General features: G+C 60.4%; 2 protein-coding genes across 11 annotated transcripts in view; one reads left to right on the top strand and one right to left on the bottom strand.

Moving 5' to 3' along the window:
- UNK (unk zinc finger) overlaps positions 1–11,389 on the top strand; it is a 31,539-nt gene extending 20,150 nt beyond the window's left edge. For 2 of the 5 annotated variants that reach the window (XM_032870603.1, XM_032870601.1), the window contains exons 7-17: positions 794–878; positions 2,642–2,784; positions 3,224–3,424; positions 4,003–4,068; positions 4,559–4,733; positions 5,652–5,753; positions 5,886–6,074; positions 8,424–8,432; positions 9,060–9,241; positions 9,783–10,040; positions 10,760–11,389. In XM_032870603.1, the coding sequence (XP_032726494.1) occupies positions 794–878; positions 2,642–2,784; positions 3,224–3,424; positions 4,003–4,068; positions 4,559–4,733; positions 5,652–5,753; positions 5,886–6,074; positions 8,424–8,432; positions 9,060–9,241; positions 9,783–10,040; positions 10,760–10,915 (1,566 nt within the window). In that variant the 3' untranslated portion in view covers positions 10,916–11,389. The remainder of the gene's footprint in view (positions 1–793; positions 879–2,641; positions 2,785–3,223; positions 3,425–4,002; positions 4,069–4,558; positions 4,734–5,651; positions 5,754–5,885; positions 6,075–8,423; positions 8,433–9,059; positions 9,242–9,782; positions 10,041–10,759) is intronic. The other 3 variants (XM_032870602.1, XM_032870604.1, XM_032870605.1) reach the window with 3 other exon arrangements.
- On the bottom strand, positions 2,262–26,371 carry UNC13D (unc-13 homolog D). 6 transcript variants are annotated; one of them, XM_032870599.1, is made up of 33 exons: positions 25,835–26,142; positions 25,061–25,096; positions 24,700–24,807; positions 24,540–24,599; positions 24,387–24,453; positions 23,968–24,148; positions 23,600–23,644; positions 23,397–23,465; positions 23,141–23,210; positions 22,943–23,047; positions 22,742–22,834; positions 22,556–22,659; positions 21,697–21,814; positions 21,472–21,596; positions 21,266–21,356; positions 21,124–21,180; positions 20,939–21,036; positions 20,783–20,834; positions 20,571–20,704; positions 20,372–20,492; positions 19,911–20,054; positions 19,616–19,714; positions 19,320–19,526; positions 19,077–19,145; positions 18,101–18,180; positions 16,662–16,767; positions 16,504–16,575; positions 16,020–16,103; positions 15,806–15,926; positions 15,464–15,587; positions 14,783–14,979; positions 2,383–2,406; positions 2,262–2,294 (listed from the first exon to the last, which is right to left on the bottom strand). In XM_032870599.1, the coding sequence occupies exons 1-33, from the start codon at positions 25,949–25,951 to the stop codon at positions 2,275–2,277; spliced, it is 3,198 nt and encodes a 1,065-aa protein (XP_032726490.1). In that variant the 5' UTR covers positions 25,952–26,142; the 3' UTR covers positions 2,262–2,274. The 6 variants fall into 6 exon arrangements, with proteins under 6 accessions (XP_032726490.1, XP_032726486.1, XP_032726485.1 ...); XM_032870595.1 differs by adding an exon at positions 26,353–26,371 and having other exon boundaries at positions 2,265–2,406; positions 25,835–25,959; XM_032870594.1 differs by having other exon boundaries at positions 2,265–2,406; positions 25,835–26,143.
- Positions 26,372–26,630: the final 259 nt, after the last annotated feature.

The following is a 26,630-nucleotide window of genomic DNA, read 5'->3' as shown; positions in this document are numbered from 1 at the left end:
AGCCCTGCACCCAACTTTGGCAACTTGCCTTATTCTGAGCCCATAGTCCCCGAGCAGCCCCCACTCCCGATTTTGTTTCCCCTCCGCCTCCTGACCGGGAAGGCATGGACTGGGCGAAGTGACCTGGCCATTCTGGGCCACTCATGATGCTTACAGTCCAGTGACATGAGGATTTAAAAGACAAGAAAACCCTTTCTAGGTGTTGTGTTGCAGATCAGAGCTTTATGGTATCAGCTACCTCCCTGTTGTACTTCCCCCACCCGCTGGCCCCATGGTGTAGCCTTGGGCCATGTCAGTGTCCCAAAATCTGGGACAGGGTATGTAGAGGCACAGGCTGTCCCTGGTCCATGGAGGCTAGGACATCCTGAGATAGACCTATGGATAGAGGCCTCCTTATGGGGGTCGTAGACAGCAGGGTGGAAAGTTAGATGTAGATCCCAACTCAGGGTGCCCCCAGTGGGTGGGTGTTGCCTGTGCTCTTAGCTTCCTTGACACCAAGAGGGACATTTGGAAGTCACAAACCTGAGTGGAGAAGCACCATGGAGAAGATCCCTTTGTGAGGGCCGAAGCAAGGCTGGTTGAACCTGTGACCCCAGAATGGAGGGTGTCTTTGGCATGGGGATGGCCATATCCGCTTCAGGAGTTTGAATATCAAGAATCAGTAGGGAGAAACTTAGGGAAGTGGCATGGGAGGAGGAAGGAGATTACTAAGCTAACCCTCCTGTGTTGAAGGCACCCATGCCTGCCTGTCCCTCTTTGCCTAAGCCTGACCTGCCTCTGCTCTACTCTCCAGATCTATAAATCCACCAAGTGCAATGACATGCAGCAGTCTGGCAGCTGTCCCCGAGGACCTTTCTGCGCCTTCGCCCACGTAGAACGTATGCTGCTCCTGTTGCCCTCTCCGCCCTCTCCTCCCTCACCCTCTGCTCGGGCTGTCAGAGGAGTGGCTTCTCATCTGCTGGCCAGCAGCGGGCTCTGTCCTCACTGGAAGTTCTGGTCCCCCCAGCACACACCCCCCGGAACTGGCCTCAAACCCTGGAGCTTCCCAGGTCGTGAGACAGAGAGCAGGACCGGGCCCCTGGTCAGGCATTCACAGTCCCAGGCAGGGTGAGGCGCCCTCCCAGAGCCAACTAGGCAGATCTCAGCAGCCACCCTGTGCCACATCCATGGCAGACGTCACTAACTGAACATGGCGCTCCGTCCTCCTGAGAGCAGAACTGTCCAGTGAAAATTTACCGAAACTTCCTCATGTTATTTTAGATTTTCTAGTAACTATGTTTTTAAAAAAAAAAAAAAAAAGTTAAAATTTAACAATACATTTTTAGTTAATGCGATACAAAATGATAATCATTTCAAAAATAGTGTAGAAAAAATATTTTTACTTTTTTCCCTCCAAACTAAGTCTTTGAATTCTGTTGCACACTCGAGTAGGTGGGTGTAGCACGTTTCAGTTCAGACCAGCCCCTCATAGCCACATGGGGCTCATAGCTGCTGCGTCTGACAGCGCGGCTCTTCGATTCTTTTTTTTTTTTTTTTTAATTTATTTGACAGAGATCACTAGTAGGCAGAGAGGCAGCCAGAGGGGGGGGCGGGAAGCAGGCTCCCTGCTGAGGAGAGAGCCCAACGCGGTGCTCGATCCCAGGACCCTGGGATCATGACCTGAGCCGAAGGCAGAGGCCTTAACCCACTAAGCCACCCAGGCACTCCTCGATTCTTTTTTTTTTTTTTTTTAAGATTTTATTCATTTATTTGACAGAGAGATAGCACAAGTAGGCAGAGCGAGAGGGAGAAGCAGGCTCCCTGCAAAGCAGAGAGCCCGATGCGGGGCTTGATCCCAGGACCCTGAGATCATGACCTAAGCCGAAGGTAGAGGCTTAACCCACTGAGCCACCCAGGCGCCCCTTGATTCTTTTTTTTTTTTTTTAAGATCTTATTTATTTCACAGAGATAGCGAGAGAGGGAACATAAGCAGGGATAGTGGGAGAGGGAGAAGCAGGCTTCCCGCTGAACAGGGAGCCCGATATGGGACTCGATCCCAGGACCGTGGGATCATGGCCTGAGCCTAAGGCAGATGCTTAACCCACTGGGCCACCCAGGCGCCCCTACAGCTCTCGGTTCTTAGATTGTGCTCCAGACCACTGCCCGTCTCAGAGATGGAGCTCGAGTTAGAACTCACATCCGCCACAAACCACTGCTCCGATTGCCCTTCACCTCAGGCCTCATTTCTGGGATTAGAGGCCCTTGGGAGCAGGGAGTATATTCTAGGCACGGAGGTCATCCCTCAGCTGGGTCCACTGATTGAGACAACACAGAGAAGTGATAAATGGCTCAGGCTCCGGAGTAGTACAGACCAGAGTTCGCCACCTAGGGAGATTAACTTACCTCTCCGAGCCCCAGTTTTCTTATCTGTAAAATGAAAACCACAGTATTATTTGCATCTTCTGATTATTGTGAAGTTCGCAGTTAATACAAATTGCTTGCTGCAAAGTAAGTGCAGAGTATGCAATATTAATAGAAAGAAGGTAGGACCCTTCCCTTTGTGTACAGGGGCATGGTCTCTTTTGAAAAACACCCAGATGTGTTTTCGGAGGGACAGAGCTGGCACCGGAGCCTGCTGACACCCTGATCCTGTCTTTTGCAGAGCCACCTCTCAGTGACGATCTACAACCTTCTTCAACTGTGTCAAGCCCCACTCAGTCGGGTCCCGTCTTGTACATGCCGTCTGCTGCCGGAGACTCGGTGCCCGTGAGCCCCTCCAGCCCGCATGCCCCTGACCTCAGCGCTGTACGTGCCTGTCCGGGGAGTGGGTGGGCACTGTGCCTAGCCAGGAGCCAACACCTGCCTCTGATGCCCCCACTTCCTCACAGCCTGTGCTTGGGGCGGGCACCCGGGTATTTTGCCTCAGGCCAAGGGGTTCTACTCGTTCTGCCCCAGGGTTTTTCTGTCAAAATCTGGTGGAGGGTGGTGTACCCAGAGCCTGTGTTGGTCAGCCTGGATAGAGCTGGTAGAAGGGATACAGGCCTTCTGTCACACTCCCCCCCCCCTCCCCCCGCATAATTTCCTCATGAGGTTCGGGGTCCCCGCATGGTAGCTGATGCCCATTGGCAGATGAAAACAGAACTGAGCTCCCTGCTGAAGAGCCTCCTCCTGAGAAGGGGATAGAGGATGGGCCGTGCCCCAGCCCACATTTTGCCCACCAAGCCACTCCCTTTCTTTTCTGCAGCTCCTCTGTAGAAACAGCAATCTAGGAAGCCCATCTAATCTCTGTGGCTCCCCCCCGGGCTCCATCAGGAAGCCCCCGAACCTGGAAGGCATTGTCTTCCCTGGGGAGTCTGGCCTCGCCCCTGGCAGCTATAAGAAGGCTCCTGGCTTTGAGAGGGAAGACCAGGTGGGAGCCGAGTACCTGAAAAATTTTAAATGCCAGGTAAGGGATGTAAGGGGAAGCCCAGTGAGGTTAGCCTTGTCCCTGCATGGGGCAGGAGAAGCCCTGGAGGGCTGCCTTGGCCCAGCTGTGGGGAACAGGACTGCGAGCTAGGAGGCCCCTGTCTTCAGCCTCTGCAACACTAAGCAGAGGGAGTGAGGCTGTCCCATTTTACAAACGAAGGCAGGAAGGTTAGCACAGCCAGGTACCTCACCCTGTGACAGAGCCAGTTAACAGAGGAACAGGGACTCCTGTCTGTCTTCTGGCCCCAGAGCTCATCTTCCCCCTGCCCTGCGCTGCCTTGGTGGAGTGGCAGGGCCTTGAGGAATAGGACAGAGGGTCCTAATTGGACTTAGCTGAGGCTTGGAGTCACCAGGGAGAAGTACAGTTCCCCTGATTCCTAGGGTAGGGAAAGGAGTAGGGGTGGGGAGGGAGAGCAGGGTATGTGTATAGAGGGGAACTGCATGACGCGGACCTTCAGCCATAATGGACCATGGCAGGTTGATGCTTGGGAGGACTCCTGGACTCAGGGGCCCTCCCTAGCACCACATTCATCTCCTGTTCTGACTTCTCTCTCTCAGGCCAAGTTAAAACCCCATTCACTAGAGCCCAGGAGCCAAGAGCAGCCTCTGCTTCAGCCCAAACAGGTATACAGCCTTCAGCCCCCTTTCTGCCCTTCTGGCGTTGCTATCCATAGGACAGGCCCAGAGTCCCAGGCCTCAGTGAGTAGGGCCACTGCTTACCCACAAGCCGAGGGCAGGACTAAAGTAGGGCCTCAGCCCCAGCTCCAAAGAGGGTAGGGTCAAGCCCTGGAACCCCTTACCTCCTGGACTCCCTCAACAGCCAAAAACAGTATTTCTTGAGCATCTGTGCTATGCTAAGCCCTGGGCTGACTTCTCCCTTCCCCTGCTACAGGACCTAGGGGGAGTGGGCCCTGCAGCCTGTAAGCCACAGTTCTCCCAGCTCCAGCCTGTCAGCAAGGTGTCGAGTGGGTGGGGTCCTGTCTGGGCATGGGGGCATCGGGAGGAGAGCTGGGATGCGCCATTCCCTTCCGCGCCTCCCAGCCGCCATCTCTAGCCCCGCCGTGGCCTCCGTGAGCCGGCATCCCATCGCCGCCGCCTCCCTCTCTCGTTGCAGGACATGCTGGCCGTCCTTCCCGCGGGCAGCCCGCTGACCTCAAGCATCTCGTCCAGCATCACCTCCAGCCTAGCAGCTACTCCCCCTAGCCCTGCTGGCACCAGCAGCATCCCTGGCATGAATGCAAACGCTCTGCCCTTCTATCCCACCAGCGACACGGTAGAGTCAGTCATAGGTAATTAGGCCATTTCTGTTGCCAAGTCCGGGACTGGCTCTGGAGTTAGAGAAACTAGGTCTCTGCGGTGATGCGCAAACCAGTGCACTTGTTACTTCAGACATTTATCTTGGGAGAGTCAGAGGGCGGGCACTTTGAGCCCTTTGGAAAGGGAAAATGAGCCCAAGGTGTGCGCCAAAACCAGCCCTTATAGGAAAGTCGCCTCCAGTTTGCTCGTTGTCCAAATTAGAGAGAGATCCCTCTTCCTCTGGACAAGTACAGTCTCATTCCATGACCTACGTCATTCAGCCCTCACTCGTTTTCTCAGTAGGTATCCTTATATAGCAAACAACTTGTGCAACTGTCCTCAGAGCTCCTGGTCAATAGAAGCCACTGCCCTTCTGTCTCAGCGTCATTTATGGGTTCTACTTTGTGCCAGATCCTGTTTTAAGCACTGGGACGTTAAGAGATGCAAACAGGGTGTTCCTGCCCTCAAGGAGGGGTATGGTTCCCAGCCTCCCCGTCTAGTCCAGCAGAGGACAGCGGGTATTCATCAAGCACCTGCTCTGCACTAGCCACTGAGGGCCCAAAGGCTTGCTTGCCCCCGGAGAACTCAGGGCTGAGACATCTGAGCGGTAACACCAGGAGACAAGACAAGACCTCTGTCCGAGTCAGGAAGCCTGCACTGGGTCCCCTGGAGGTATCAGTGAAGGCTTCAGAAAAGAGCCATTGGAGCTGGACTTGGCAGGGCAGATAGCACAGGGCATCTGTGTTGGCAGAGGAGTAGCCCGACAGGCAGAGGCTTCAGAGCATGGGTCTAGTGGGACTGAGCATGAAGAGGAGGCAGTAGAGGGCAGGTGGGGCCCGGAGGCCTGGAACCTCAGGGTGGTGTGGCCTCTCGGCTGGTAAGGAGGCTCACACCCCTCTCTCTGTCTCCAGAGTCTGCCTTGGATGACCTGGACCTGAACGAGTTCGGGGTGGCTGCCCTAGAGAAGACTTTCGATAACAGCACAGTGCCCCACCCAGGCAGCATCACAATTGGTACTGGGCAGCGGGTGGGCGGCATGCGAGGGCGGCCTCCTAGGCCCAGGGTGGGCACGAGCTGCCCCACTGCTGGTGTGGCTCTGCGTAGCTTGCCCTGCCCTCACTGGGGCTCCGGGGCCTCTCTTGCAGGTGGCAGTTTGCTGCAGAGCTCTGCGCCCGTGAACATCCCTGGCTCCTTGGGCAGTTCTGCTTCCTTCCACTCGGCATCCCCGTCCCCTCCTGTCAGCCTTTCCTCACATTTCCTGCAGCAGCCCCAGGGCCACCTGAGCCAGTCAGAAAACACATTTCTGGGGACCTCAGCATCACATGGATCTTTGGGTAAGAGGGGGTGCGTGTCTCTGAGACCTGGGGCAGGTTTGGAAAGTGCTTTGGCCACTCTCTCCACAGCCAGAGGCAGTGCAGAATGGAGGTTGAAGCAAGTGGCTTATGGCTTGGAGGTGGGTCAGGTCCCTGACCTGCGTCTCCCTTAGCTGGGTAAACCTAGACAAGCAACTTAACCTCTCAGTTTCCTCTGCTTTAAAATTTGTATCATGGCAGCATCCTCCTTGTAAGACGGTGGTGAGGCTTAAATGGAAAAACGTGAGGAAGTGCTGGGTCTGGGGCCAGCGTGCAGTGAGAAGCAGTGGCCTCCAGCACCAGGGCTAGGTGCAGTTCACACCCGCGTGCTGGATCTGCCCGGTCACCCAGAACTCGCGGCGGCGGGCTCACCGCAGCCAGCTTCACAGGAGGCAAAGGGAAAAGTCTGAGTAGGCCCACAGTGGCCTTCCTATAAACAGAGACACCAGGCAGACCTCGCTAGAACCCCAAAGGCTATATGCTGCACGGCGGCGTCAGAGGGGTGCGGACTGTGGCTTCTGGAGGGCACGTCAGTCACAGCCGCTAGAAGCGGGGGGTGGCGAGCCGCAGGCTCCCCAACCGGCGGGCGGGCCTGAGTATTCAGCTCGGTACCCAACGTGCCGCCTCTGTGCTTCGTTCCCCAGCCCCAGTGGCTGCTGGAGCAGGTCAGGACTAACCCCCACTGAGGGTGCTGGGCTTCCTGGTCACACGGAGCCTCAGCCTCTGAGCCACATTTGACGCCCTGACCAGGTTGGGAGCACGCTGATCTCACGCCACAGATCAGGGCTGCACGTTGCTGTCTTAGCATATTTCTGGTTTAGAAGGGGCTGTTCCATTTTATGTTCAGTCTGTCAGGGTTCGATGCTTTCGGTTACATTTGTCTGACCTGTTCGGATTCTGGAAGCATCTCGACTGTAGCCCTTTTCGGTGGCCGCACATTCGTTCATTCCTTCTCCGTGTAGTTGTCGAGCAGCGCTTCTAGGTGCGCTGTGAGCTCAGTGGTCCCTGCTGGCGTGGAGCCATGGTCTGGTCAGGGAGGCAGAGGAGCACAGACATCAGAGAGCACTTAAGGACTGTCATTGTTGGGTGGAGCCAAAGGCCTCTTTTGTGATTCAGAGTAACGGGGACCTGACCTGGACGGTCAAGAGAGGAAGGGGCTCCTCTCCAAGAGGGGAAATGCTGCCTGAGTGTGGAGCGGAGGGCCTGGGAAGAGCTCGCTGCTGGGGCGGGGTGGTTGGTTCTGAGTTCTCGCCCCTGAGCACATAGGCTCATAGACTGTGCACATCTCAGGCTCTCCACACAGGATGGCATCGCTCATATTTGGGATACACTTGAATTGCTTGGAGGGTTCTGGAACATCCTGGCTAGATAAGTGGGGAAGGGAGTAAGAAAGAAATTATTAGAAGGATAAGTGTGGGCAGAAGGAGGCCAGACGTGGGAATGGATCCCCCTCTGGAAGATAGGGGCTGCCCCAGGGGCCGCAGAGCAGGACACATGGTGTTTTGACAGAGGTAAACCTCTGTCAAAAGAGTGAGTGTGTGGTTGGAGGAGTACGCGGTTTAGCGTACTCGAAGGAGTAAGCCTTTGGAGTCAGATGCCCTGACTGTGTATTGGGTTTATTACTTCCTCTGTGTGTGTGTGTGAGATTTACTTATTTATGTGTGTGTGTGTGTGTCTGTGTAAGATTTACTTATTTATGGGGGGCCTGGGTGGCTTAGTTGGTTAAGCATCTGCCTTAGATTCAGGTCATGATCTCAGGGTCCTGGGATCAAGCCTGGTGTCGGGCCCCCTGCTCTGTGGGGAGTCTCCTTCTGTCCTTATCTTCCATCCTTCTGATCTCTTTCTCTGTGTCACATAAATAAATAAGATCTTTTAAAAAAAAAGAAAAAAGAGAGCATAGAGGAAAGGACAGAGGGAGAGAGAATCTCAAGCAGATCCTCTGCTGAGTGCGGGACCTGACACGGGGCTTGATCCCAGGACCCATGAGATCATGACCTGAGCTGATACCAAGAGTGAGACGCCCCACCGACTGAGCCACCCAGACGCCCCTACTATTTGCATGATTCTTAGCAACACAGTGTATTTGTTTAATTTCTTTTTTTTTTTAAGATTTTTTTTTTTTTTTTTTTTTTTTTAATTTGACAGAGATCACAAGCATGCAGGGAGGCAGGCAGAGAGAGGAGGAAGCAGGCTCTCCACAGAGCAGAGAGCCCGATGCGGGGCTTGATCCCAGGACGCTGGGACCATGACCCGAGCCGAAGGCAGAGGCTTTAACCCACTGAGCCACCCAGGCGCCTCTAAGATTTTTTTATTTATTCATTTAACAGACAGAGATCACAGGTAGGCAGAGAGGCAGGCAGAGAGAGGAGGAAGCAGGCTCCCTGCTGAGCAGAGAGCCCAACTCGGGGCTTGATCCCAGGACCCTGAGATGGTGACCTGAGGCGAAGGCAGAGGTTTTAATCCACTGAGCCACCCAGGCGCCCCTATTTGTTTCTTTATCGTAAAACAAGAGGAAAGAACCCAGGGCTCCCTGACCTCCTCCTGCTCCAGCTGTGCCATCATCTGAGGCTCTGGGCTGCATTTTTGCCCCTGAACTCCTCCCAAGCCTTACAGAAGGTGCAAGAAGGCTCCCCCCCCCTCTAGCCGAGTCCGTTCACAGTTAGATTGCCACCTTTACAGCTACTCTCCCTGCAGCACTTCCAAGTCCCCTGTACACCCTGCGAGGCAAATGCTGAGGATGCCAAGCCTCCGAAGTTAAGTGCCAGACTTGGAGTAGCAGGTGGTACTCAAGTAGGTCTGATGGGACCGTGAGCCCCGCACACTCCTGTGACGCTCCCCAGCCTGACATTGCTGAGGCCTTGCACAGCTCGCCCCTTGAAGCTTCCCAGACAGGGTTGGACAGGACCAGGGCCTGGGCTCAGGCCTGAAACCCTCCGGGCTCTAATGTTCCTCCCTTTCCTGAGGCAGGTCTCAACGGGATGAATAGCAGCATCTGGGAGCATTTTGCCTCTGGTAGCTTCTCCCCAGGCACTTCCCCGGCCTTCCTGTCGGGGCCAGGGGCTGCTGAGCTGGCCCGGCTGCGGCAAGAGCTCGAAGAAGCCAATGGCACCATCAAGCAGTGGGAGGAGTCCTGGAAGCAGGCTAAGCAGGTACTGGGCTCCCACGCCCACTCGCCTTCCCGGGGCCGGCTGGCATCCAGCCCGAGCCCATCCTAGAGCAGGCGCAGGGGTGGGAGGGCGGCAGAAACTCCGTTGTATTCCCTCTTTGCTCCTGTGGAAACACTTACCCTGCCAATCAGGACCCTGGGGCGGCTGGTGTCCCAGGCCCGGAATTCCCACTGTGAGTTACTTGGTTTGGTGCCACAGCACTGCTGACCTCTCCCCAGAAGCCCTAACTTTCCAGGGCTCCAGGTCCAAGGTTCTAGATCCTAAGATGGTTCCTCCGTCCATCTGCGGCATCCCCAGATCTGCCTAGTGCTCCCCTGCTGCGTTGGGCTCAGCCCCCTTCCCTGCCTACAGAGGGTCTCTCGCAGGCCCTGACATCTCTCTCCTCTGCAGGCAGTGCCCGCCTCCTCCCTCCCCAGCAGGCCCTGCAGCCACAAGTGGCCCATGCGGGCTCCCAGAGAGGTGCTTGCAGGGGACACGGGGGCAGGGGGCCATCATGATGAGGCGCTGTGTGTTGGGCCCACAGGCTTGTGATGCCTGGAAGAAGGAGGCAGAGGAGGCCGGTGAGCGGGCCAGTGCAGCAGGTGCCGAGTGCGAGCTGGCCCGGGAGCAGCGGGATGCACTGGAGGGGCAGGTTAAGAAGCTGCAGGAAGAGCTGGAGCGGCTGCACTCGGGCCCCGACCCGCAGGCCTTGCCCACCTTCTCTGACCTGGAGGCCCTCTCGCTCTCCACCCTCTACTCCCTCCAGAAGCAGCTGCGGGCCCACCTGGAACAAGTGGACAAGGTCAGCCCAGGAGGTTAGGGGAGCGCTGGGTGGGGCATACAGTAGCCTCAGGACTTGGACTCTGATGGGTCCATGGTTCTTCCTTCTGAGAGCCTCTGCCCACCTGCTGGGCCGACCCAGGATGCTGCCCTGGAGGGGAGGAAGTGTCCCTTCTGGGGGAGGTGAGAAAGGTGGAGGTGGAGACGTAGCCGTGCCCGCCCCACCCCGCAGTTCTGGGCCGTGCTGAACCAGGACACATCACTAGGCCTGGGCCTTCAGAGGCATCAAGCTGCTTCTCCTCCCGTGAGCTCTGCACATACCAGCACACGTTCCAGAACCGTTAGGTCCCCAGGGCTGCTTTGCATTCCTAGGTGCCCAGCTGGATGCCCAGGGAGCATGGCACAGCAGAAAAGCACATTCTTTCCTTCTCTGGGCATTTGTAGCCAGGCCTCACTGTTCTCATGTCGGGGCTGAGGGTCGCTGCAGAGGCGTTGTGGGAGGAAGAGCCTGTCGGGGCAGGAGCTGTGGAGCAGCCCTGGGCCTCCCCCCTCCCCAGGGGGCTGGGAGCAGACTTTGGGAGCCTTGAGGGCAGCACCCTGAACTCCAGCTCTTCTCTCTGGCTTGCTGGCTGAGGCCTGCGAGCGTGCTGCTGAGCTCTGTGCCTTGGTATCCTTGACCCAAGGGGGCTGAAGTGAATGCGGAGACCGGCCAGTGAACACCGTATCCCTCTCCCTCCCCAGGCCGTGTTCCACATGCAGTCGGTGAAATGCCTTAAGTGTCAGGAGCAGAACCGAGCGGTGCTGCCGTGCCAACACGCCGTGCTGTGCGAGCTCTGTGCCGAGGGCAGCGACTGCCCCGTCTGCCAGCCCAGCCGGGCCCACACCCTCCAGTCGTGACCCTGCAGGCCTGGCCCCGGCCCGGCTCAGATCTTATCTAGGACTTTTTAAAGTATATATATATATGTATGTATGTATGTATGTATGTATATGTATATGATTATATGTATACATTTCTGTGCGTGTGCGGGTACGCGTGGGCAGCAGTGTGTGAACAGTGTCTGTGTGTATATCTGTACATAGATATAGACACACACTTTAAAACAGACTTACCAAGCACTTTTTAAAAGAAAAAACTATTTTGCAGCCCTGCCCTTGCCCACTCTCTCCTTTTCCACTGCAGAGACAAAGTCCCCTCATTGCCCACCGGCTTTTTGGCAGGGGATATGTTTCTGTCTCTTTTTAATGTAGGAAAACTAACTAGTTTTAACTTTTTCCTGGGGCCCGAGCAGGAAGCTGAAAGGGGCCAAGGGGAGGAACCAGGCCTTCAGGGCAGGCCCTGGTCACTGCACCTCCCCAGGCCATGACCAGAGCCGGGGTCCTGGTTCCCAGCCACGAGGCTTGAGAAGGGGGGTGTGCTGGGGTCCAAGCCAGCCTAGCTCCTAGGTTACCAAATGTGTATTTAGTCTGGGGTTAGCAGGCCAGAGCTGCAGGGGCCAGCCCCGCTCCCATCCCTGGGCCCTTGAAGCTCCTTGAGGGGCAAGGCCCGGGAGTTCTACCCCTCAGGTTCCTGAGGCCGGGAGTCCACCTCAGTTCTCTCCCTCCGGGCCCCCAGAGCAGCCTCCCTGGCCCCAGGACCCCTTACCAGACTGGCACTGCCCTCTTCATAACCCTCTAGCTGCTGTCAGCGTGCCGCCCTCCCCCCCCCCCCCCCGGGGGGCAGCTAGCGGGGCAAATGGTGGGAAGGAGCTGCGGACTGGGGACCAAGGTGGGGCTTAGGCCCTGCCCTCCTCACCGGGAGGGGCTCCGTATGCATTCCTTGGTGCTCTCTTGAGTGCAGCTGACGTCCTGCCCGTTTGGAGCAGACGCCTGTATACGTGTGTGTGCGTGCCTGTCCAATGTATATTGTGTCTTAGCTTCCATTTTAAAAATTGTTCTGTACAGAAGATGCAGCGGCGGCGGGAGGGGCAGAGCGGGCGGAGGGAAGCCGCCCTTGTCCCAGCGCTCGGGGTCTGGGGTGGGAGCAAGAGGGCTGTGAAGGGTCTGGCCTGGCCCAGGCTCCCCCTTGGGCTCAGCACGAAAGGGCTTTCAATGAATTAAGTGAAAACTTTTTTTACAAAAATTCAAAAATCAACAAAGCTCCAAACCTATTGGAAATAAAATATGAACTTACAGCCGTAGCTTGTTTACATGGGGGTGAGGGAGAGTAGGGCCCCAAATAAGAGCCTCTGATGAATTAGCGTGGCCCCCTCAGCCCCGCGTCAGCCCCAGCGGGGCCACGGAAGAGCTCAGGCCTCTACCCAAGGTGTGGCTAGGCAGCTGCCGCCACCTTCAAGCCCCCAGGTGGCTCCAGGCCCCTGGACAGAGCTCAAGTGGCCTCCCACCCAGGCCTGCTGGTGCAAATGAGCTGGGAGACCTTTAGTCCTGGGGACTTCCTAGGCTTGGGACCCACTATCGGCTGGAACCTGATGCCTGTTTGGCGGGAGACGACAGGACCCTCGTCTCCCGGAGAAGCAGACACATACTGCTTTCTCACAAGCAGCAGGAGGAGGAGGGTCTCCGCCTTTGAGCCACCTGCTTCCCCTGCTCAGAGCTGGCCTAGCCGGTGGCTGTGAGAACATGCGCCCACTGGGCTCTGTGCGGGGCTCAGGTTCAGAGCGGAAGGAGTCTTGAAGATAATCTCATCTGATGTCCAGCCCACATCGTACAAAGGTTAAGGGACTCAAACAGGGTCGCACAGCTAGAATGACAACCTGGCCTTGGGCTCTGACTACCAATACAGGGTCCACCTGGACTAGGTCCCAGCCTGGCCTAGGACCCTGCTCCTCTAAGCCCTCAAATAGCCACTCAGCCTCCACTCGTGGGAGAGCCCCCTCCCCCGACTCCCAGTGCTCCCCTCGGAGTGCCGGGTAGCACCCACAAACTGACATGCCTAGTCATGTTTTGTGTGCAGTCCTGCTTGTGCATCACTTACTCCCACGCCTGCTCTAGAACATGGGGGAGGGAGGGGTGGGCCAGGCCCCAGGTCAGGGGCAGCTCAAGGTCTTCTGACGGCTGAGGAGGGGGTTTGCATGCCCTGACTATAATCTTCTAGGCCCCAATGCAGGCCGACAGTATAGTTCCTTAGAGGACAATGGATTGTTTTTTTCTTCTTTTATTTTTGCTAAGAAAGTCCCTAAGGGGCAGGTACTGTCCCAGGGAGGAGGTGTCCTCAGTAGACCCGGCTGGCCAAGCTGTCTTTTCCGCTTCTGCTGCTCCTTGCCAACCCCACTGCCTGCCAGCCTTCACCTCTGAGAGCCAGAAGGTCCTTGGCTCAAGGCTCCCCGGCCTGGGCACTGGCAGCCACCTCAGAAGAGGACCAAGGCTCCCCTCATTACAGCCACCGCCCTACCCACCAGGGCAGCTGTAGCCTCGTCTCTGGCAGGGTCTCCCCAGGAGGCTTTGTGCCGTAGCCCTAGCCCCAGTGAACCAAGGCAGGGCGCTAAAGAATGGGCCCAAGGGAGCCTAACCTCCACCCCGGTGACTGGAACGGGCCTGCCAGAAGCTGGGGGCTGAGCCGGCTCTGCCGGAGCCCAGAGCAGCGTCTCCCACAGGGGCCTCAGACCGCTGCCCCGCCCCCTGGCGCTGACCTCTGGTAGGGAAGGCGGAGGCCGCTGCTGAAGGCGGCCTCAGGGCAGGAAGGAGGGAATATAAATACTAACAGGGTCCGGGCACCAGCTCCGCGGGCCCCTGCTCTGGCAGAAGGACCAGAGGGGATCTTCCCGCTGGGGTTCCCCAGCCTTGCAGGGCCCTTCTGGAGCATTCGGCCAGGCTGGGGGGCTGGCACTATGGTGGGGAGAGCCCAGACCTTTCAGGAAAGCGGGCCCCTGCTGGGCACCCAGCCCCATCCCTAACCTCCACCGCTACTGCCCTGGCCTTGGGGCGTGCTGGGAGGCCTGCTTGGCCCGCTGCCGCCGCAGCCTCACGAACACCTGGGCCTCCCGGTCGCCCTTCCGGCTCTCCAGCAGCTGCAGGATGGGGTCCCCTGTGGAGAGAGGCGTTTGGGCGTCAGACTGCGGCAGGGGGAGGCAGGGCCTGGGTAGTGGCAGGGGACATAGCATGGACCCATTCTCCAGCCATCCTGGAAACCAGGAAACCTGGAAACCAGGAAACACCAGCCAAGCTCACAAGACAGCCTGACGGAGAAGGCGAGACGCATGACGGCGCTGGCACCGACACTCCGACCCGACGTGCACTGGAAGAGGCCAAGTGAGGTGCGCCTCGGGGTCCAACTGTTAGAACCGCAGGCGAGCTAGTTAACCTGTCTGTGCCTCAGTTTACCCGTCTGTAAAATAGCCGTACTAGCAGCTGACACACGAGGCGGCTGCAGCACTGCTCACAGATGGCCCGTAGTAAGTGCTCAGACGTGTCACCTGTTTACTGTCCAGCCTGGAGAACGCCTGGCCTGTGCGCCCCCGTCGGAGACGCAGCCTCCCTCCCCAGGTAGACTTCCCGGTGACCTCCCCCCACACTGCAGAGTCACACAGCACGTGGCCTCCCAGATTTCACTGCTCTCCTGATCAGACCGAGAGAGCCACTCAGCAACACGAGACACCACGCTGACTCCACTGGCTTCCACATCCAAGGAGGGGTTCCTCTGACCCCAACTTCATTCGCTTCCCTTGGGGCCACTGCCTTTCACGGGGTGCCCCTCCCCTGCACCCCCAGTGCTGGGCCAGGCCCTGCACCCGAAGCCCCCACAGCCTCTGCCCTGGGGCTCAGGCCTACCGTTGAGTGCAGGGTAGGTGAGGGGCAGGCGGATCTGAGGCACCTCGCCAGGCTCCTCAGTCCCGGTCAGGCCTGGCACCGAGCGTAGTGGCAGAAAGGCCTCCCCTTCCAAGTCATCAGCCCCCAGCGTGTCATGGTCCAGCACCGTTAGCAGGAGGCAAGCTCCGTCCTTCAGGCATGGCTCAGCAGGCACCAGGCTGAGTGGGGGAGAGAGTCGGGCTCAGCGGCCTGCCCCCTACGTGGTCACTGGCACCCACCCCCACACACCGTTCATCACTGGTTCTTGAGGACAGGCCAGGGCTGAGGGCAGACGGATGGGGATTAGGATGGCAAAAGCGTTTCTCAGCCTGGCGTGTGCTCTGACGGACACCTCCTCTGCGGGCTGGGACTTTAAACCAGGGGCCCGTGTTCCCCGGACCCTCCTGTCTTGGGGAACAGAGCACCTCAGGAGCAGGACCATTTCCTGGAAGCAAGCCTCTAAGTCCAACAGGTGGTGGTGGGGGGGGGGGCCTTCTCCTCTGCAGTCCCACTCCTCCTCGCAGGGTCCCAGCAAACCCCTGTTCCAGTTGCCCCTCCCTGGGACCCAAATGCGTTCGTTTCAGAACCGGCCTCAGGTGGCAGGAGCAGGGCTGAGGGAAGTCCAGGGCTGGGGAAGGGTGGCAAGCAGGGGAACCCACTCACAATTCAAAGGTCTCATCAAACAGGGGGTGAAGGTCCTTCTTGTGCTTTTGGGTCTCCCGGGGGGCCAGCTCTGGGAACTCGTGCCTGGGCTCCAAGGTCAGCTGGACAAAGGGGTCGCTGGAGCCTGGCAAGTGCGGAGGTCACCCGGGGAGGTGACGTTGCCAAGGATATCCCGGCTCCTGCCGCTGTGCCCTGCTCAGCAGCACTGCCCCCTCCTGGTAGCACGAAGGAAGTGCACCCAGCGCTCCCTCCCGGGAGAGCGGAACAGCCAGGGACGCGGGGGGACGTTGTGGGGTACAGAGTGAGGACGCGGAGAGAAGCCGGTGGGCAGCCTGCACTCACCATTGGAGTCCAGGGGCAGCAGGCTGGAGGCGCTGAGCAGCTCCACACGCAGCTTCTGCTCAGAGGCGCGGTAGGAAGCCTTGACTGTGACCGCCCCCAGCTCCTCAGAAGTGGTTTCCGCCTAGGGGTGGAGCGCGGGGGCAGTGTGGGGCCGAGGGCAGGGGAGGCGGGGCTGCAGGTGCGCCGGGGGCGGCGCGGAGGGAAAGAGTCTCACCTGGCGCTGGATGCGGCTGCAGAAGTACTTCCGGATGAGCTCCCGACTGGAAGCCGCCTGCAGCTCCAGGTCCCTCTGCAGAGCCTGGGAACGAGGCGCCGCTGAGAAGCCCCCTGAGCTGCCCCAGTCACCCCCGTCCGGTGCGGGCAGCGATGTGATAGCAAAGCTCCGGCTGTCGGGGAGCCTCGGCTGGGGAACGCACCCTGGGGGTGGCCCCGGGGGACAGCCGGGGCACAGACAGGGTGGGCTTCACGGCTGTGCCCCCCACACAGTTGCACAGCCGCCCCGTCACCGAGTTTAAAGAGCCTTCTGCTTGGTTGAATGCTCTGTTGTTGCTGTCTTTCAATTCTTAGTAATTTTTGGAAAAAGGGGCCCACATTTTTTTTCTGTGCCGGCCCTGTAAATTATGCAGCTGGTACTGGACACAGGTGAGCACAGAAAGGCAGGTTCCCCCTACCCCGCCAGCTCACCAAAAGCCCCCTACCTGGAAGTCGGCTGTGTGCAGCGCCGCGGGTGGCAGGCCACAGCCCTCTGCGTAGAAGCAGATCTCCAGATTCTAGGGGTGAGACGGCAGAGGTGACCTCACCAGGATTATCACTTGTCTCCAGCCCCGTTATCACTTGTTGGCCCGGCTGTTCTTACCTGCAGCGCAATCTTCAGCCTGCTGGAGGCCAGGCGGCAGCTCCGCTGGGAGGCAGCCGCCTCCATGAGCACGGTGAGCGTGTGGGTCCAGAGCAGGGTCAGGAGACTGGGGGGGAGGTGCAGAGGGACACCCGTCCAGCCCAGGAGGATGGAAGAGGAGGAAGCAGAGACACTCTTGAGAAAGGGACCCAGGCCCACCCCGAGCTCTTCCCCAGCCCACGCTCCCACTTCCACTTGCTTCTCAGGTAAGGCGGGGACCAGGGCAGCAGGCAGGAGTAGAGGGAGGGAGGGCTGGTCTCCTGAGGGAAGGAGGACAAGTGCAGGGGAGCGGGGGGGGGGGGGAAGGGGGACAGATGGGGCCAGTCCCAACCAACATGCTTCACAACCTAGCAAAGAACCTTCCTCAGTAGGATTATCAAACCCCAACAAGAAGGTGGGGCGGGGAGGCCGGTCCCTCAATGACAGAATGATGATTCAATATGGGAGTGGCCAGAATGAATAGGATGTCGACCCAGATTAGCATCTACTACCCCTTGGGAAGAAAAAAGTAGCAACCAAGCCACAGTCCTGCTAACTACCTGAAATAACGGAAACCACATGTCAAAGGAGAGTCACATGGTTCAGAACAAAAAGCAAAAATGGGGTTGCATCATTAAGAGTGGGGAAGGTCGCGTTCACGGCAGGTAACGGACTGAGTGTATTCGCGATTCCCGTGCTTCCTGTGCACCAGTGTTCTAACTGCTTTTGACACTGTAGTGAGTCAAGTCCCTGCGGTGGAGATTTAACTGTTTCAGCTGAACACTTGGCATACTGTGGCCCGAGAAATAACCACAGTGGGCTCCCTGGGCCCCCCGAGCCACCGGGAGTGGACCTCCGGGGGGAGGGGCAGCAGCCTCAGAGCCCAGTTCCTGTGGGGAGGACCCACGGTCATCGTCAGGCAGCTCAGCACCGACCACTTCCTTTGCACAGGGGCTGCTCTTGGGACCCCATGTGACTCACTTGATCCTCACTAGAGGCCAGAACTGTGACCATCGGCATGGAAAACTTGAGTAATCCACTCAACGCACCCACCCAGCAGCAGCAGAACTAGAGTCTGAATCCAGGTGGGCCAGAGCCCACGTCCTTGACCTCTAGTCCTGCTGCCTGGTGTGCCGGACCCCTGCTTTAAGAGCGACCCCAACGAGAAGTTCCCCTGGATCCTGGGAGAGACACCAGTTGCCTGTAATGTTAGGAAGGACAGAAAGCCCAGGGCTAAGGGAGAAAGGGCAGGCAGCTTTCTGCTCAGCCTAAAGGGAAATGGGCAGGTGGGTGAAGTAGTGAGCTCCCTGTCTCTAGGAGTGAGCACTTAAGCAGAGGCTGGTTGCATCCTCCCCTGAAAATGGCTGAGGCCAGGGAAGAGGGGCAGGGCGGGGGGCACGGATCGGGAGGCCGCCGCACACCTGCTGAAGTTCTCCTGCACCAAGTTGGTGTTCATGTAGCAGAGCTTCACTTCCAGAAACTTCATCAGGGGCAGAATGGCCTGGGGAGAGGGGTGGGCGGCAAGTCTGGCTCTGGCCCATGCCCATGCTCTGACTCGGAAGAGGAAACAGGGCCAGGAGCTTTCGCCTGCTTCATTCAGAACGTGTGCCAGAGCTGAGGGAGCCCTGCCCGCGGGGGGCTCCGGCCTCCCCCACCTCCTCCAGGGCCCTCCAGCGGCCCGTGCACTGTCCTGCCACAGGGCCTGGCCGTGCCCTCCCCTAGAAACCCTCAGGGATCCTTCTCTCGCTTCCTCGAGGTCCTGACTCAGCTGTCGCCCTCTGAGTAAGGCCTTCTCTACCACTGTCTAAAAATATCTTTTAAAAAAAGCACAAATATGAATACAAATCTTCATTTTCTCCGGTACTTACTAACGTGTCACTGCACACACACACTCGTGTAATTCTAGGCACAGCTATGGTCTGGCTCCTCCACCTCCCCTGGCAGGATGTGAGCTCCGGGAAGGCGGGAGTTTGGTCACTTTTCCTCCCCGATCCACACCTCCGCGCCTAAATCTACGCTGGTGACAGAGCGCTTAGAGCGTTGCTGAATTACGGAGTGACCTTCTCTCAGACAACGAAGGTGGCATCACTCTCTCTGCCCCCGGACAGGTGAGCACGCCGGAGTCGGCGGGCTCGCGGAAACAGGGAACTCAGAAGGCTGCACACCCACATCAGTTCGGCTGCGAGGCTAGCCCGCCCCGCCTGCGGTCCCCAGGCGGATTCGGGGACAGCCCGCAGAATGACCCACCCCTGGCCCCTTAGCATCCAAGGAGGAAACCGAGGCCCAGGAGGGAACATTTCCTGCCCGAGTCTGGGGGACTCATCTCTGACACCCAAGGCCTTCTGCCCCTACCACCCTAAGCCCCTTTGGCAACCGTGAGCGGGGAGGGCCACTCACATCCTCAGGCAGGACAGACTCCTTGACGCCCACGAGTTTCTGGATGTGCGTGGCGATGCCCACCTCCAGCTGGGGACACAAAACAGCAGGAGGGAGGCTGGGGCGTGAGCACGGGGGAAAGGGAGAGGTCACTGGGAGCCTGAGTTTCGGTTCAGGAAGGGGTGGCAAGTCCTGCTGGGGGTGCTTCAGGCCGAGGAGGCCGAGGATGGGCAGGGTGGGGTCCCTGCGAGGGGGACAGATTACCTGCTGCGCCAGGGTGCGGACGCCGGTGCGGATCTCGTGGCCCAGCCCGGCCAGCGCGCCCTGCAGCTGGGCGTGCAGCGTGTTCTGCAGCTGGCCCTGCTCCAGCACGGCCCCGACGCGCTGTTCCAGGGCCTCCCAGGCCAGCTGGGCGGGCAGCTTGCCGATCACCAGCCGCAGCTGCTCCATGTCATTCACCACCACGCACAGCTGAGGGCAGGCACGCAGGGATCCTGAGCTTGCCGGGACCGGCCGTCCCCACCCGCACCCCCGGCCCGACACCCGGCTCTGGTCCTTACCATGTCGGCTGCCTGGCTCTGGTCCTTCTGGCCTGCAGAGAGCTCACGGGCCCGGGCCTTTATAAGGCTGCAGTATACCAGAGCCAGCCGACAGGTATCCTGGGGTGGGGAGAAGACAATCAGTGCGGGGGGCGTCTGGAGGGCCCCAGTGCGGGGAGGCACAGAAGTCTCAGTGACTTGGGGATTTAAGACTTAGCCCCTCGGAGGCTGCTAGGGCAGGAGCCTGGGAGAAATCAGGGCGCGTCAAACGAGGCTGTCCTAGGAAGATGGGGAAGGACGCGAGAAGCCGCTGCACCTCCACAAACTTGACGGTGATCATGAAGGCCTCCTCTGGGTCGGGCCAGTCCAGCTGCCGGGCAGTGTGGCTGATCTGAGCGAAGCAGGTGGACAGGTCCACGGCAGATGTGCTGTGTTTGATCAGTTCACCCAGGGGCACCAGCTGGGGGTGCAGAAAGGAGGGCTCAGGGCTGGCCAGATGCAGGCCCCTCCCTCCCTCCTTCCTTCCACAGGCACTCAGAGCCTCTACCGCCACCAAGCAGGTGGGCGGGGGGCTACAAGGGGCAGGCAGGCTCCACCCAGACCCCGGCTGCAAAGATCGGCCTGGAAGGGAAAGCCACAGTTAAAACCAGGGGTATCGGGAGGCAGCGGGGTCACACAACTGGCCTCAAGAGCTGGTCACCAACTCTGCGCATCCTAGAGGTCCCAGCAGAGCCCCAAACCCCACAGCCAGGCCCCCGTCTCAGGCCCCGCGCCTACCTCATCCATCTGCACCGCGCGCTGCACCCGCGCCAGGGCCACGCTGTAAGTCTTCTGCAGCCAGGAGGGGACTGCGGGCTGGAACCAGCGGTGAAAGCCATCCAGGGCCAGGACTCCATCCCTAAGGAGAGCTGGGGCTAGCACGGACCCTCCTTGACCTTCTCCTCTCTTTTGTGCCAACAGCCGGCTGCCCACCTACCTGTCTGTGGGGCCTGGTCGCAGCTGGTAGAGCTCCTTGAGGCTGACATAGAGCTGGAATAGACTCTCGCCCATCTCTGGGGACACGGGGCTGCCCGCCACTGCTGCTGTGTGGTCCTGCACCCGCTTGGCCACCTGCAAAGGGCAGGCAGTGGGACAGGGCTCCGGAGCCAGGGTGGAGGGCAAAGCCTGGAGACCCAGGGGGAGACTCACCAGCCACTGCAGCTCCACAAAAGCCATGGAGAAGAGGTCGACCTTGAGTGTGCTGCAAGGAAGGCCACAGGTGTGACCCGGGAGCACCTCCGGGGTCCTCCTGGTCCCCATTCTGAGCCCCTGCCTCAAGACCTCCCTACCCAGCCATGTGCTCACTTCTGGAAGATCTTGTTCCATGTGTGCCGGCACTGGAGTAGGTCGCCGATGACATCCTGTACCAGGCTCAGCAGGGCTTTGCCTGCCTCCAGCAAGCCCTGGCAGGGAACAGAGGGGCGCTGAGCAGGTCCACAGGGCCTGAGCACCCCGCCCGCCCCCTCCTGCCCTGCCCAAGCCCCCCCCACCTGCACCATGGGCTGATGGTGCTGCTGCTTCAGGTGGAACCACTCGGTGGTGCCAGTCTGCGGGCAAAGAGGCGGTGAGTGGGGAGGGCTGCCAGGCTCAGGCCCATGCCCACCTCGTCCCCAGCGTGAGCCCTGCCCGCACCCTCAGCGTCTCGGTCACCAGCCGGGGCAGAGGGGCGCTGTCAGGGCATAGCTCTCCAAAGGCCTTCATCTTGCACATCTGTACCAGGACCCTGTGGAGACAGGCAGCTGTGCCCGGGACCTTCCACCCACAGAGGCAGCGGGCGCCCCCCGGGGGGTCCCCTTGCTCCCGACCCCACTGAGGGAGCGGGAGGGGGAGCCACTGACCTGAGCAGAGACTGCAGCCGGGCCGGGGAGTCGGCCACAGACAGGGGGAAGACAGAGCGGAACTTGCGGATGAGGGAGAGGCCGTAGGCCAGCAGGCTGCTGAACGAGGCGGCCAGCTCCTCCAGCTGTGGGCCGAGCGTCGGGAGCTGAGCCGGGGGCCCCGCACCGGAGCCGGCTCCCCCAGCCCTGCCTGCCCCACGCTCCTCGTCCCCCTGCGCGGCGCACCTGTTCTCCCTTGAGCCTGCCCTGGATCCACTGGTACTCGATGCTGGTGATGGGGTGCAGGAGGCAGCTGCTCGGGAACTCCAGGCTCTGGTAGAGCCGGCTGTAGGCCAGCCATTGCCTGCGGCACACGGGAAGCCCTCAGCCGGCCAGCAGGGGGGCTTGCGGGGGGGAACAGGGAGACGCCCCGCCCCCACCGACCTCCTGGGGAACCCCCATGAAGGTGCTTTTCAAACATGTAAATTAAACTTGCATCGCTCCCCAACTGTCTGGGGATACCGACCTGCCCATGGTCCTACAGGTTGTCCTGGTCCCCACCTCCGTTCACCCCCTATTCAAATGCCAAGTGTCCACGGTGGCCCCAGGCTGCACCCACCTGGTGGGCCCCGGCCCCGCACACCTCACCTGCACTCGAACACCTTCCCACAACCTACGGGGGCCCAGGGGACGTGACGGGCCCTCACCAGGGATTTGGAAATGCCAGCATGCCAATCTGTTGACTCCAGACGCTGGAGCTGCGGCACAAGGCTACCTCTGGGGCAGGGGCAGCAAATTCAAATGCCCAGAAGGGACTCAGAGAGCGTCAGGGAGTGACTCGGGCCAATGGTAGCCGTGAGGGGCTGGGGAGGCCCTGCGCTCTGCCATTTGTGACCTCTTGCAGCCCAGCAGGACGACGGCACTTGGGGTACATAGAAAGCTGGAGCTGAGACTCTGTATGGAAAACCTCTAGATTTTTAAAGTAGGCAGTGGACTCAAAACCTGACACACACGGTTGTGGCCAAACAGAGATCTTGCAAGGGTTAGACTCCGGCCTGCCAGTTTGTAGGCGCACAGGCAGGGAGGGAGAGGCTGGTGCACTCACGCCATGGACTGGTGGAAGTCAGAAAGGTCCTTCTGTGTCGCGTGGAGAAAGAGGATGGTGGCAGCCTGGGGACTCAGCGACCCGTCCCAGGAGGTGCTGCCTGCCTGAGGGCACAGGGTAGCAGGGTGTCAGGACCTGGCCAGCATGCCCCGCACCCCATCCCCCCCAGCACAGGGAGGGCAGTACCTGGTGCTGGGTGACCTCATGGGACACCAGCTGCTGGAGCAGGTGCAGGTGCACCGTGTAGCTGGGCTGGGAGCGGCTGGCTGCCGGAGCTCTCTGCAACGGGGCCGGCGTGGCCGTGAGGAGAGGACCCTGTCCCCGGGGGCAGCCTGCCCAACCCGGACGGGCCACTGGAAGAAGCCCTGCTCCTGGCCCCAGACCTACCCGCTTGTGAATGAGCTGGAACTGGAGGTGGCACTGGCCGCGGTCCGGGTAGGTCTCGGTGCAGGGCTCTAGAGGGTACCAGTGGTCCTCTCGGCAGCGCAGGTCCTGGGGGGCCAGACAGGCGGGAGCGGCCCAGGCCCATGCTTGGTGTGGCTCCAGAGTCCCTCCCCCAAAACCCTATTTCCTGACCTGACTCACCTGTAGCCTCACGACGACGTTCCCCAGAAAATCGTCCTGGCCTTTGTCCTTCCGCACCTCCTTGAAGATCCTGTTCCAGGCAGGGGCCATGAGAGGGGTGGGCCAAGACACTGAGGTGTCTGGCAGGGATGTGTCCCCCTCCTGTGGCCCCCTGGGCCTGGACACAGCCTGTAGCCCAGCAACCGATGTGCACACACAGGGAGGGCAGAAAAAGCCCACACTCCTTCCCCCAGGAACCTCTTCCCGAGGCCTTCACCTTCGCAGCCCATGCAGATCTGTGAGCTCCCCGAGCTTCTGTCTGACGGACTCCACCGTGTCCATGTCCCTGCGGGGGCCAAGGTGTGAGCAGGAGACAGAGAGGCTGTCCCGGGAGCCCTTGACCTCTTTGGGAGAAGGTCTTGCCACCCTGAATGCCCCCCCTTTTCTCCCGGACCCCTACGGGCAGGGTAGGCCCCTCACCACATGTCCAGATGGAAGCTTGAACTGCTTATGTCCTCAAACTCCCTATGGGGAGAAAAGGACCAGGCTGAGGGCCTTGGAGGGCCGGACCCCACCAGAGCCTGTCCTGGGAAGCTCCCACCCCCCACTTATCCACCGTCCCCTTTGAGCCCCTCCTTGCAAACTCCTCCTCCCTCCCCTAAGGTAAGGCTTGGCCTGGCCCCAAGATCAACCCAGCGGGGCCCAACCCTCCACACCCTCCCAGCACACTGGTCTGTCTCTGGCCTAGAGAGCAGGCCCCGCCTCCAATCAAGCCAAGCCCCCGCCCCCGAGCCGGGAAGTACTGCTGCTCGCCCTGAGGGGACAGGGGCTGGCGCAGGGCCACGCACAGGATGAAAGTCTCTTCCCACACAGGGTTGAGGGTCTGCTCGATGACCTGGGTGCGGTGGGTCTGCTCCTCTGGGATGGTGTGCCTCACCACAGCCTTCTGCCGACGCCGGGACCCAGGGCTGCCCCCCTGAACGCTCACCCCCTGCTCAATGCCCAGCAGGCAGTAGGGGTCACTGAATCCTGGCGAGGAGGGGGAGGACAAGGCCACTTGGGTGTCGGCAGGGCTCCCCGGGAGACGCCCTCATCACCCCAATCCACGGGTAGAGTCCCTCCCCATCCCAGATTCAAAGGCCCTGGGGCCAACAGCGCCCAGGGGATATCTGGGAACTGGGAAGTGCCAGCTGGATTCTGGGACAGACCGCTGGGGAGGAGGAGGGGCTGGGAAGGGGGCCCTCAGGGTCCCTCCCCGCCCGCTCACCACTGACATCTTTGCCCAGAATGCCCTTGGCTTGTTTCACGGTTGCCTTCAGACAAAATATTGGCTTCTAGAAGGACAGAAGGGTGAGCCTGAGTCCCAGAGGGAGCTGGGCTTCCCAGCCGCTGTCCCAGGCTGGTCCTGGACCAGGATTACCTCAAGCTTCTGGACGCGCTGTAGCATCTGCCGGTGCTCCTCGGGCTCCATGTGGAAGGCCTGGTAGGGCAGGAGCGTGGGAGGCTGAGGGCACAGGGCAGGGGAGAGAGGACTCCCGGATGGGGGCCGCAGGTCGGCGGGCACGGCGGGACGCACTCACCTCCTGCAGGTACAACAGGAGCTCCGAGGCCTCGCGCACATGGCTGGGCTCAGGCTGCCCCAGGCGGTGCAGGACGGTGTAGAGAGCTTCCTCGTAGAGCAGGGCCCGCTGACACACGGCAGGGTCACCTCAGGAATCCCCGGTCGCCCATTGCAAGGTGAGCCCCCGCCCCCCAGCCCGTCCTGGCACCAACACGGCACAGCCAAAGCTGGGACAAGGCGCCCACAGTGCACGGGCGTGGGGGGTTAAGGCCCAGAAGTGCCCACTGCACCCACCCCTGCCATGTGGCCACCTGCTTTAGCCAGTACCCAGGGACTGTGTTCCCAGCACCTCCCTGCCTCCCCAACACTCCGATTCTTACCTCCTCAGGGGACAGGTGGTGGGATGGAGGCTCGATCTGGGGAGCAAGGTGAAGAGACAAGGTGGCCCGGAGGCTTGGACCAGGGCTCAGACAGCAGCAACTGCTCCTCCCAGGGTAGGCCAGGCCAGGCCGGGGCTGCGGGGTCCCTAGCTCCCTGCCTCCAACCCACCAGCGCTGCACACCTGTTCCCACAGCAGGCCTCCTGCGAGTCTAGCCCCTGGGCCACCCTCCTTGTCCCCTGGCCTGCCGTGGCTGAGGTCCATTGGCGCTCAGCGGCCCCGACAGCGTGAGCTCTCTGCACCCGTGGCCCCTTCCTTCCCCAGAGGAAGCAGCTCTGCTTATCGGGCGGCCACGCTCCACACCCGAGCGGCGGAAGTGAGGCCCAGCAGTGGAGGTGGGAGACCGAGGGTCATGCCAGGCAGGCCTGGGGACCGCTCAGCGGATCCCCAAGCCGCCTGGCCCACAGCAAGGTCACCCCCTGTCTAGTGGTGCAGGTGTCTTTAGAGCGGGAAGACCGGAGGCTAGGGCGGGCGGGTGGCTCCTCCAGAGGGAGGGGACTCAGAGAGGCTGCGACCACAGACCCGAGGCCCAGGATGGCCCAGAGAACACACGGCAGACCCCGGCAGGCCAACCCAGAAGGCCCTGCCCGGCAGCCGCGACAGGCAGGGAAGGGGACCGCATACTCAACCACAGCCCGCGAGAGGAGGAGTCCCGCGCCCAGAGACCGCAGAGCCCCACCCTGGCCACTTGCCTCCTCCCCGAGGTCACCCCTACCTCCTGAGTGCTGTGGGCGGGCGGATCCTGCAGGTCTCTGACCCTGCGCCGCCTTATCTTGATGGCCTGGCGCACGAGGGGAGGGCGCCGCTGGAGGTGGGAGAGCAGTGTCGCCATGGTGGCCGCTCCGCCGCGGAGGGGGAAAGATAGAGAAGCCACAGGATTATGCAAAGAGCACCGGGTGCCACCCTGTGCCAGGGAGGGGTGGGGCCGGGCAGGCCGGTGCGCGGGTTCTGGTCAGGGTTTCACCATCTCAAAGGCCTACACCTCCCTGCCTCCCCCGGGCCTGGGATCCTGGGAGGAACTGTCTCCCGCTGGAGGCAGGTGGCCCCAGCGGGCAGGCCCAGCCCCACCCCACCCTGCCCACCCAGGGAGGCCCTGGTGAGAGTTTTGGGGTGGGGGGGGTCCAGGACTCCCCGGCAGGGGGCGTTAGGGCCTGCCCCACAGTGCGGGTGTGCCCAGCCGGAGCAGGGACCCAGGGGAGACGCCCTGGCTTGGGGTAGGGGGCGGTTTCTCACCCACAGACTTCCCTGAACAGGCGAAGACGCAAGGGTGGGGGTGGGCAGGGCACCGGGTGGAGGCTGCAGAGACATCTCCCCAGCAGGCAGCTGGTGGCTCAACTCGCTCCAGCCCACAGGTGACATTCCACCAAGGTGACGGGGCCAAGCTATGCGGGCGGAGACAGCCCTGAGCCCCCGCCCCCACAAGGACTGCCAGGTGCTCCTCTCTTCAGATGCCCTTGTAGGGGCCTGAGCCAACTCCAGGGGCTCCTGGGTGAGGCTGGCTGGAGGAGGTG

The sequence above is a fragment of the Lontra canadensis genome, unplaced genomic scaffold (assembly GCF_010015895.1).
Source record: "Lontra canadensis isolate GAN:19392208 unplaced genomic scaffold, GSC_riverotter_1.0 scaffold41, whole genome shotgun sequence".
NCBI classification, from domain to species: Eukaryota; Metazoa; Chordata; class Mammalia; order Carnivora; family Mustelidae; genus Lontra; species Lontra canadensis.
Note: the sequence above shows the minus strand (reverse complement) of the source record. Positions and strands in the feature narration are given on the sequence as shown.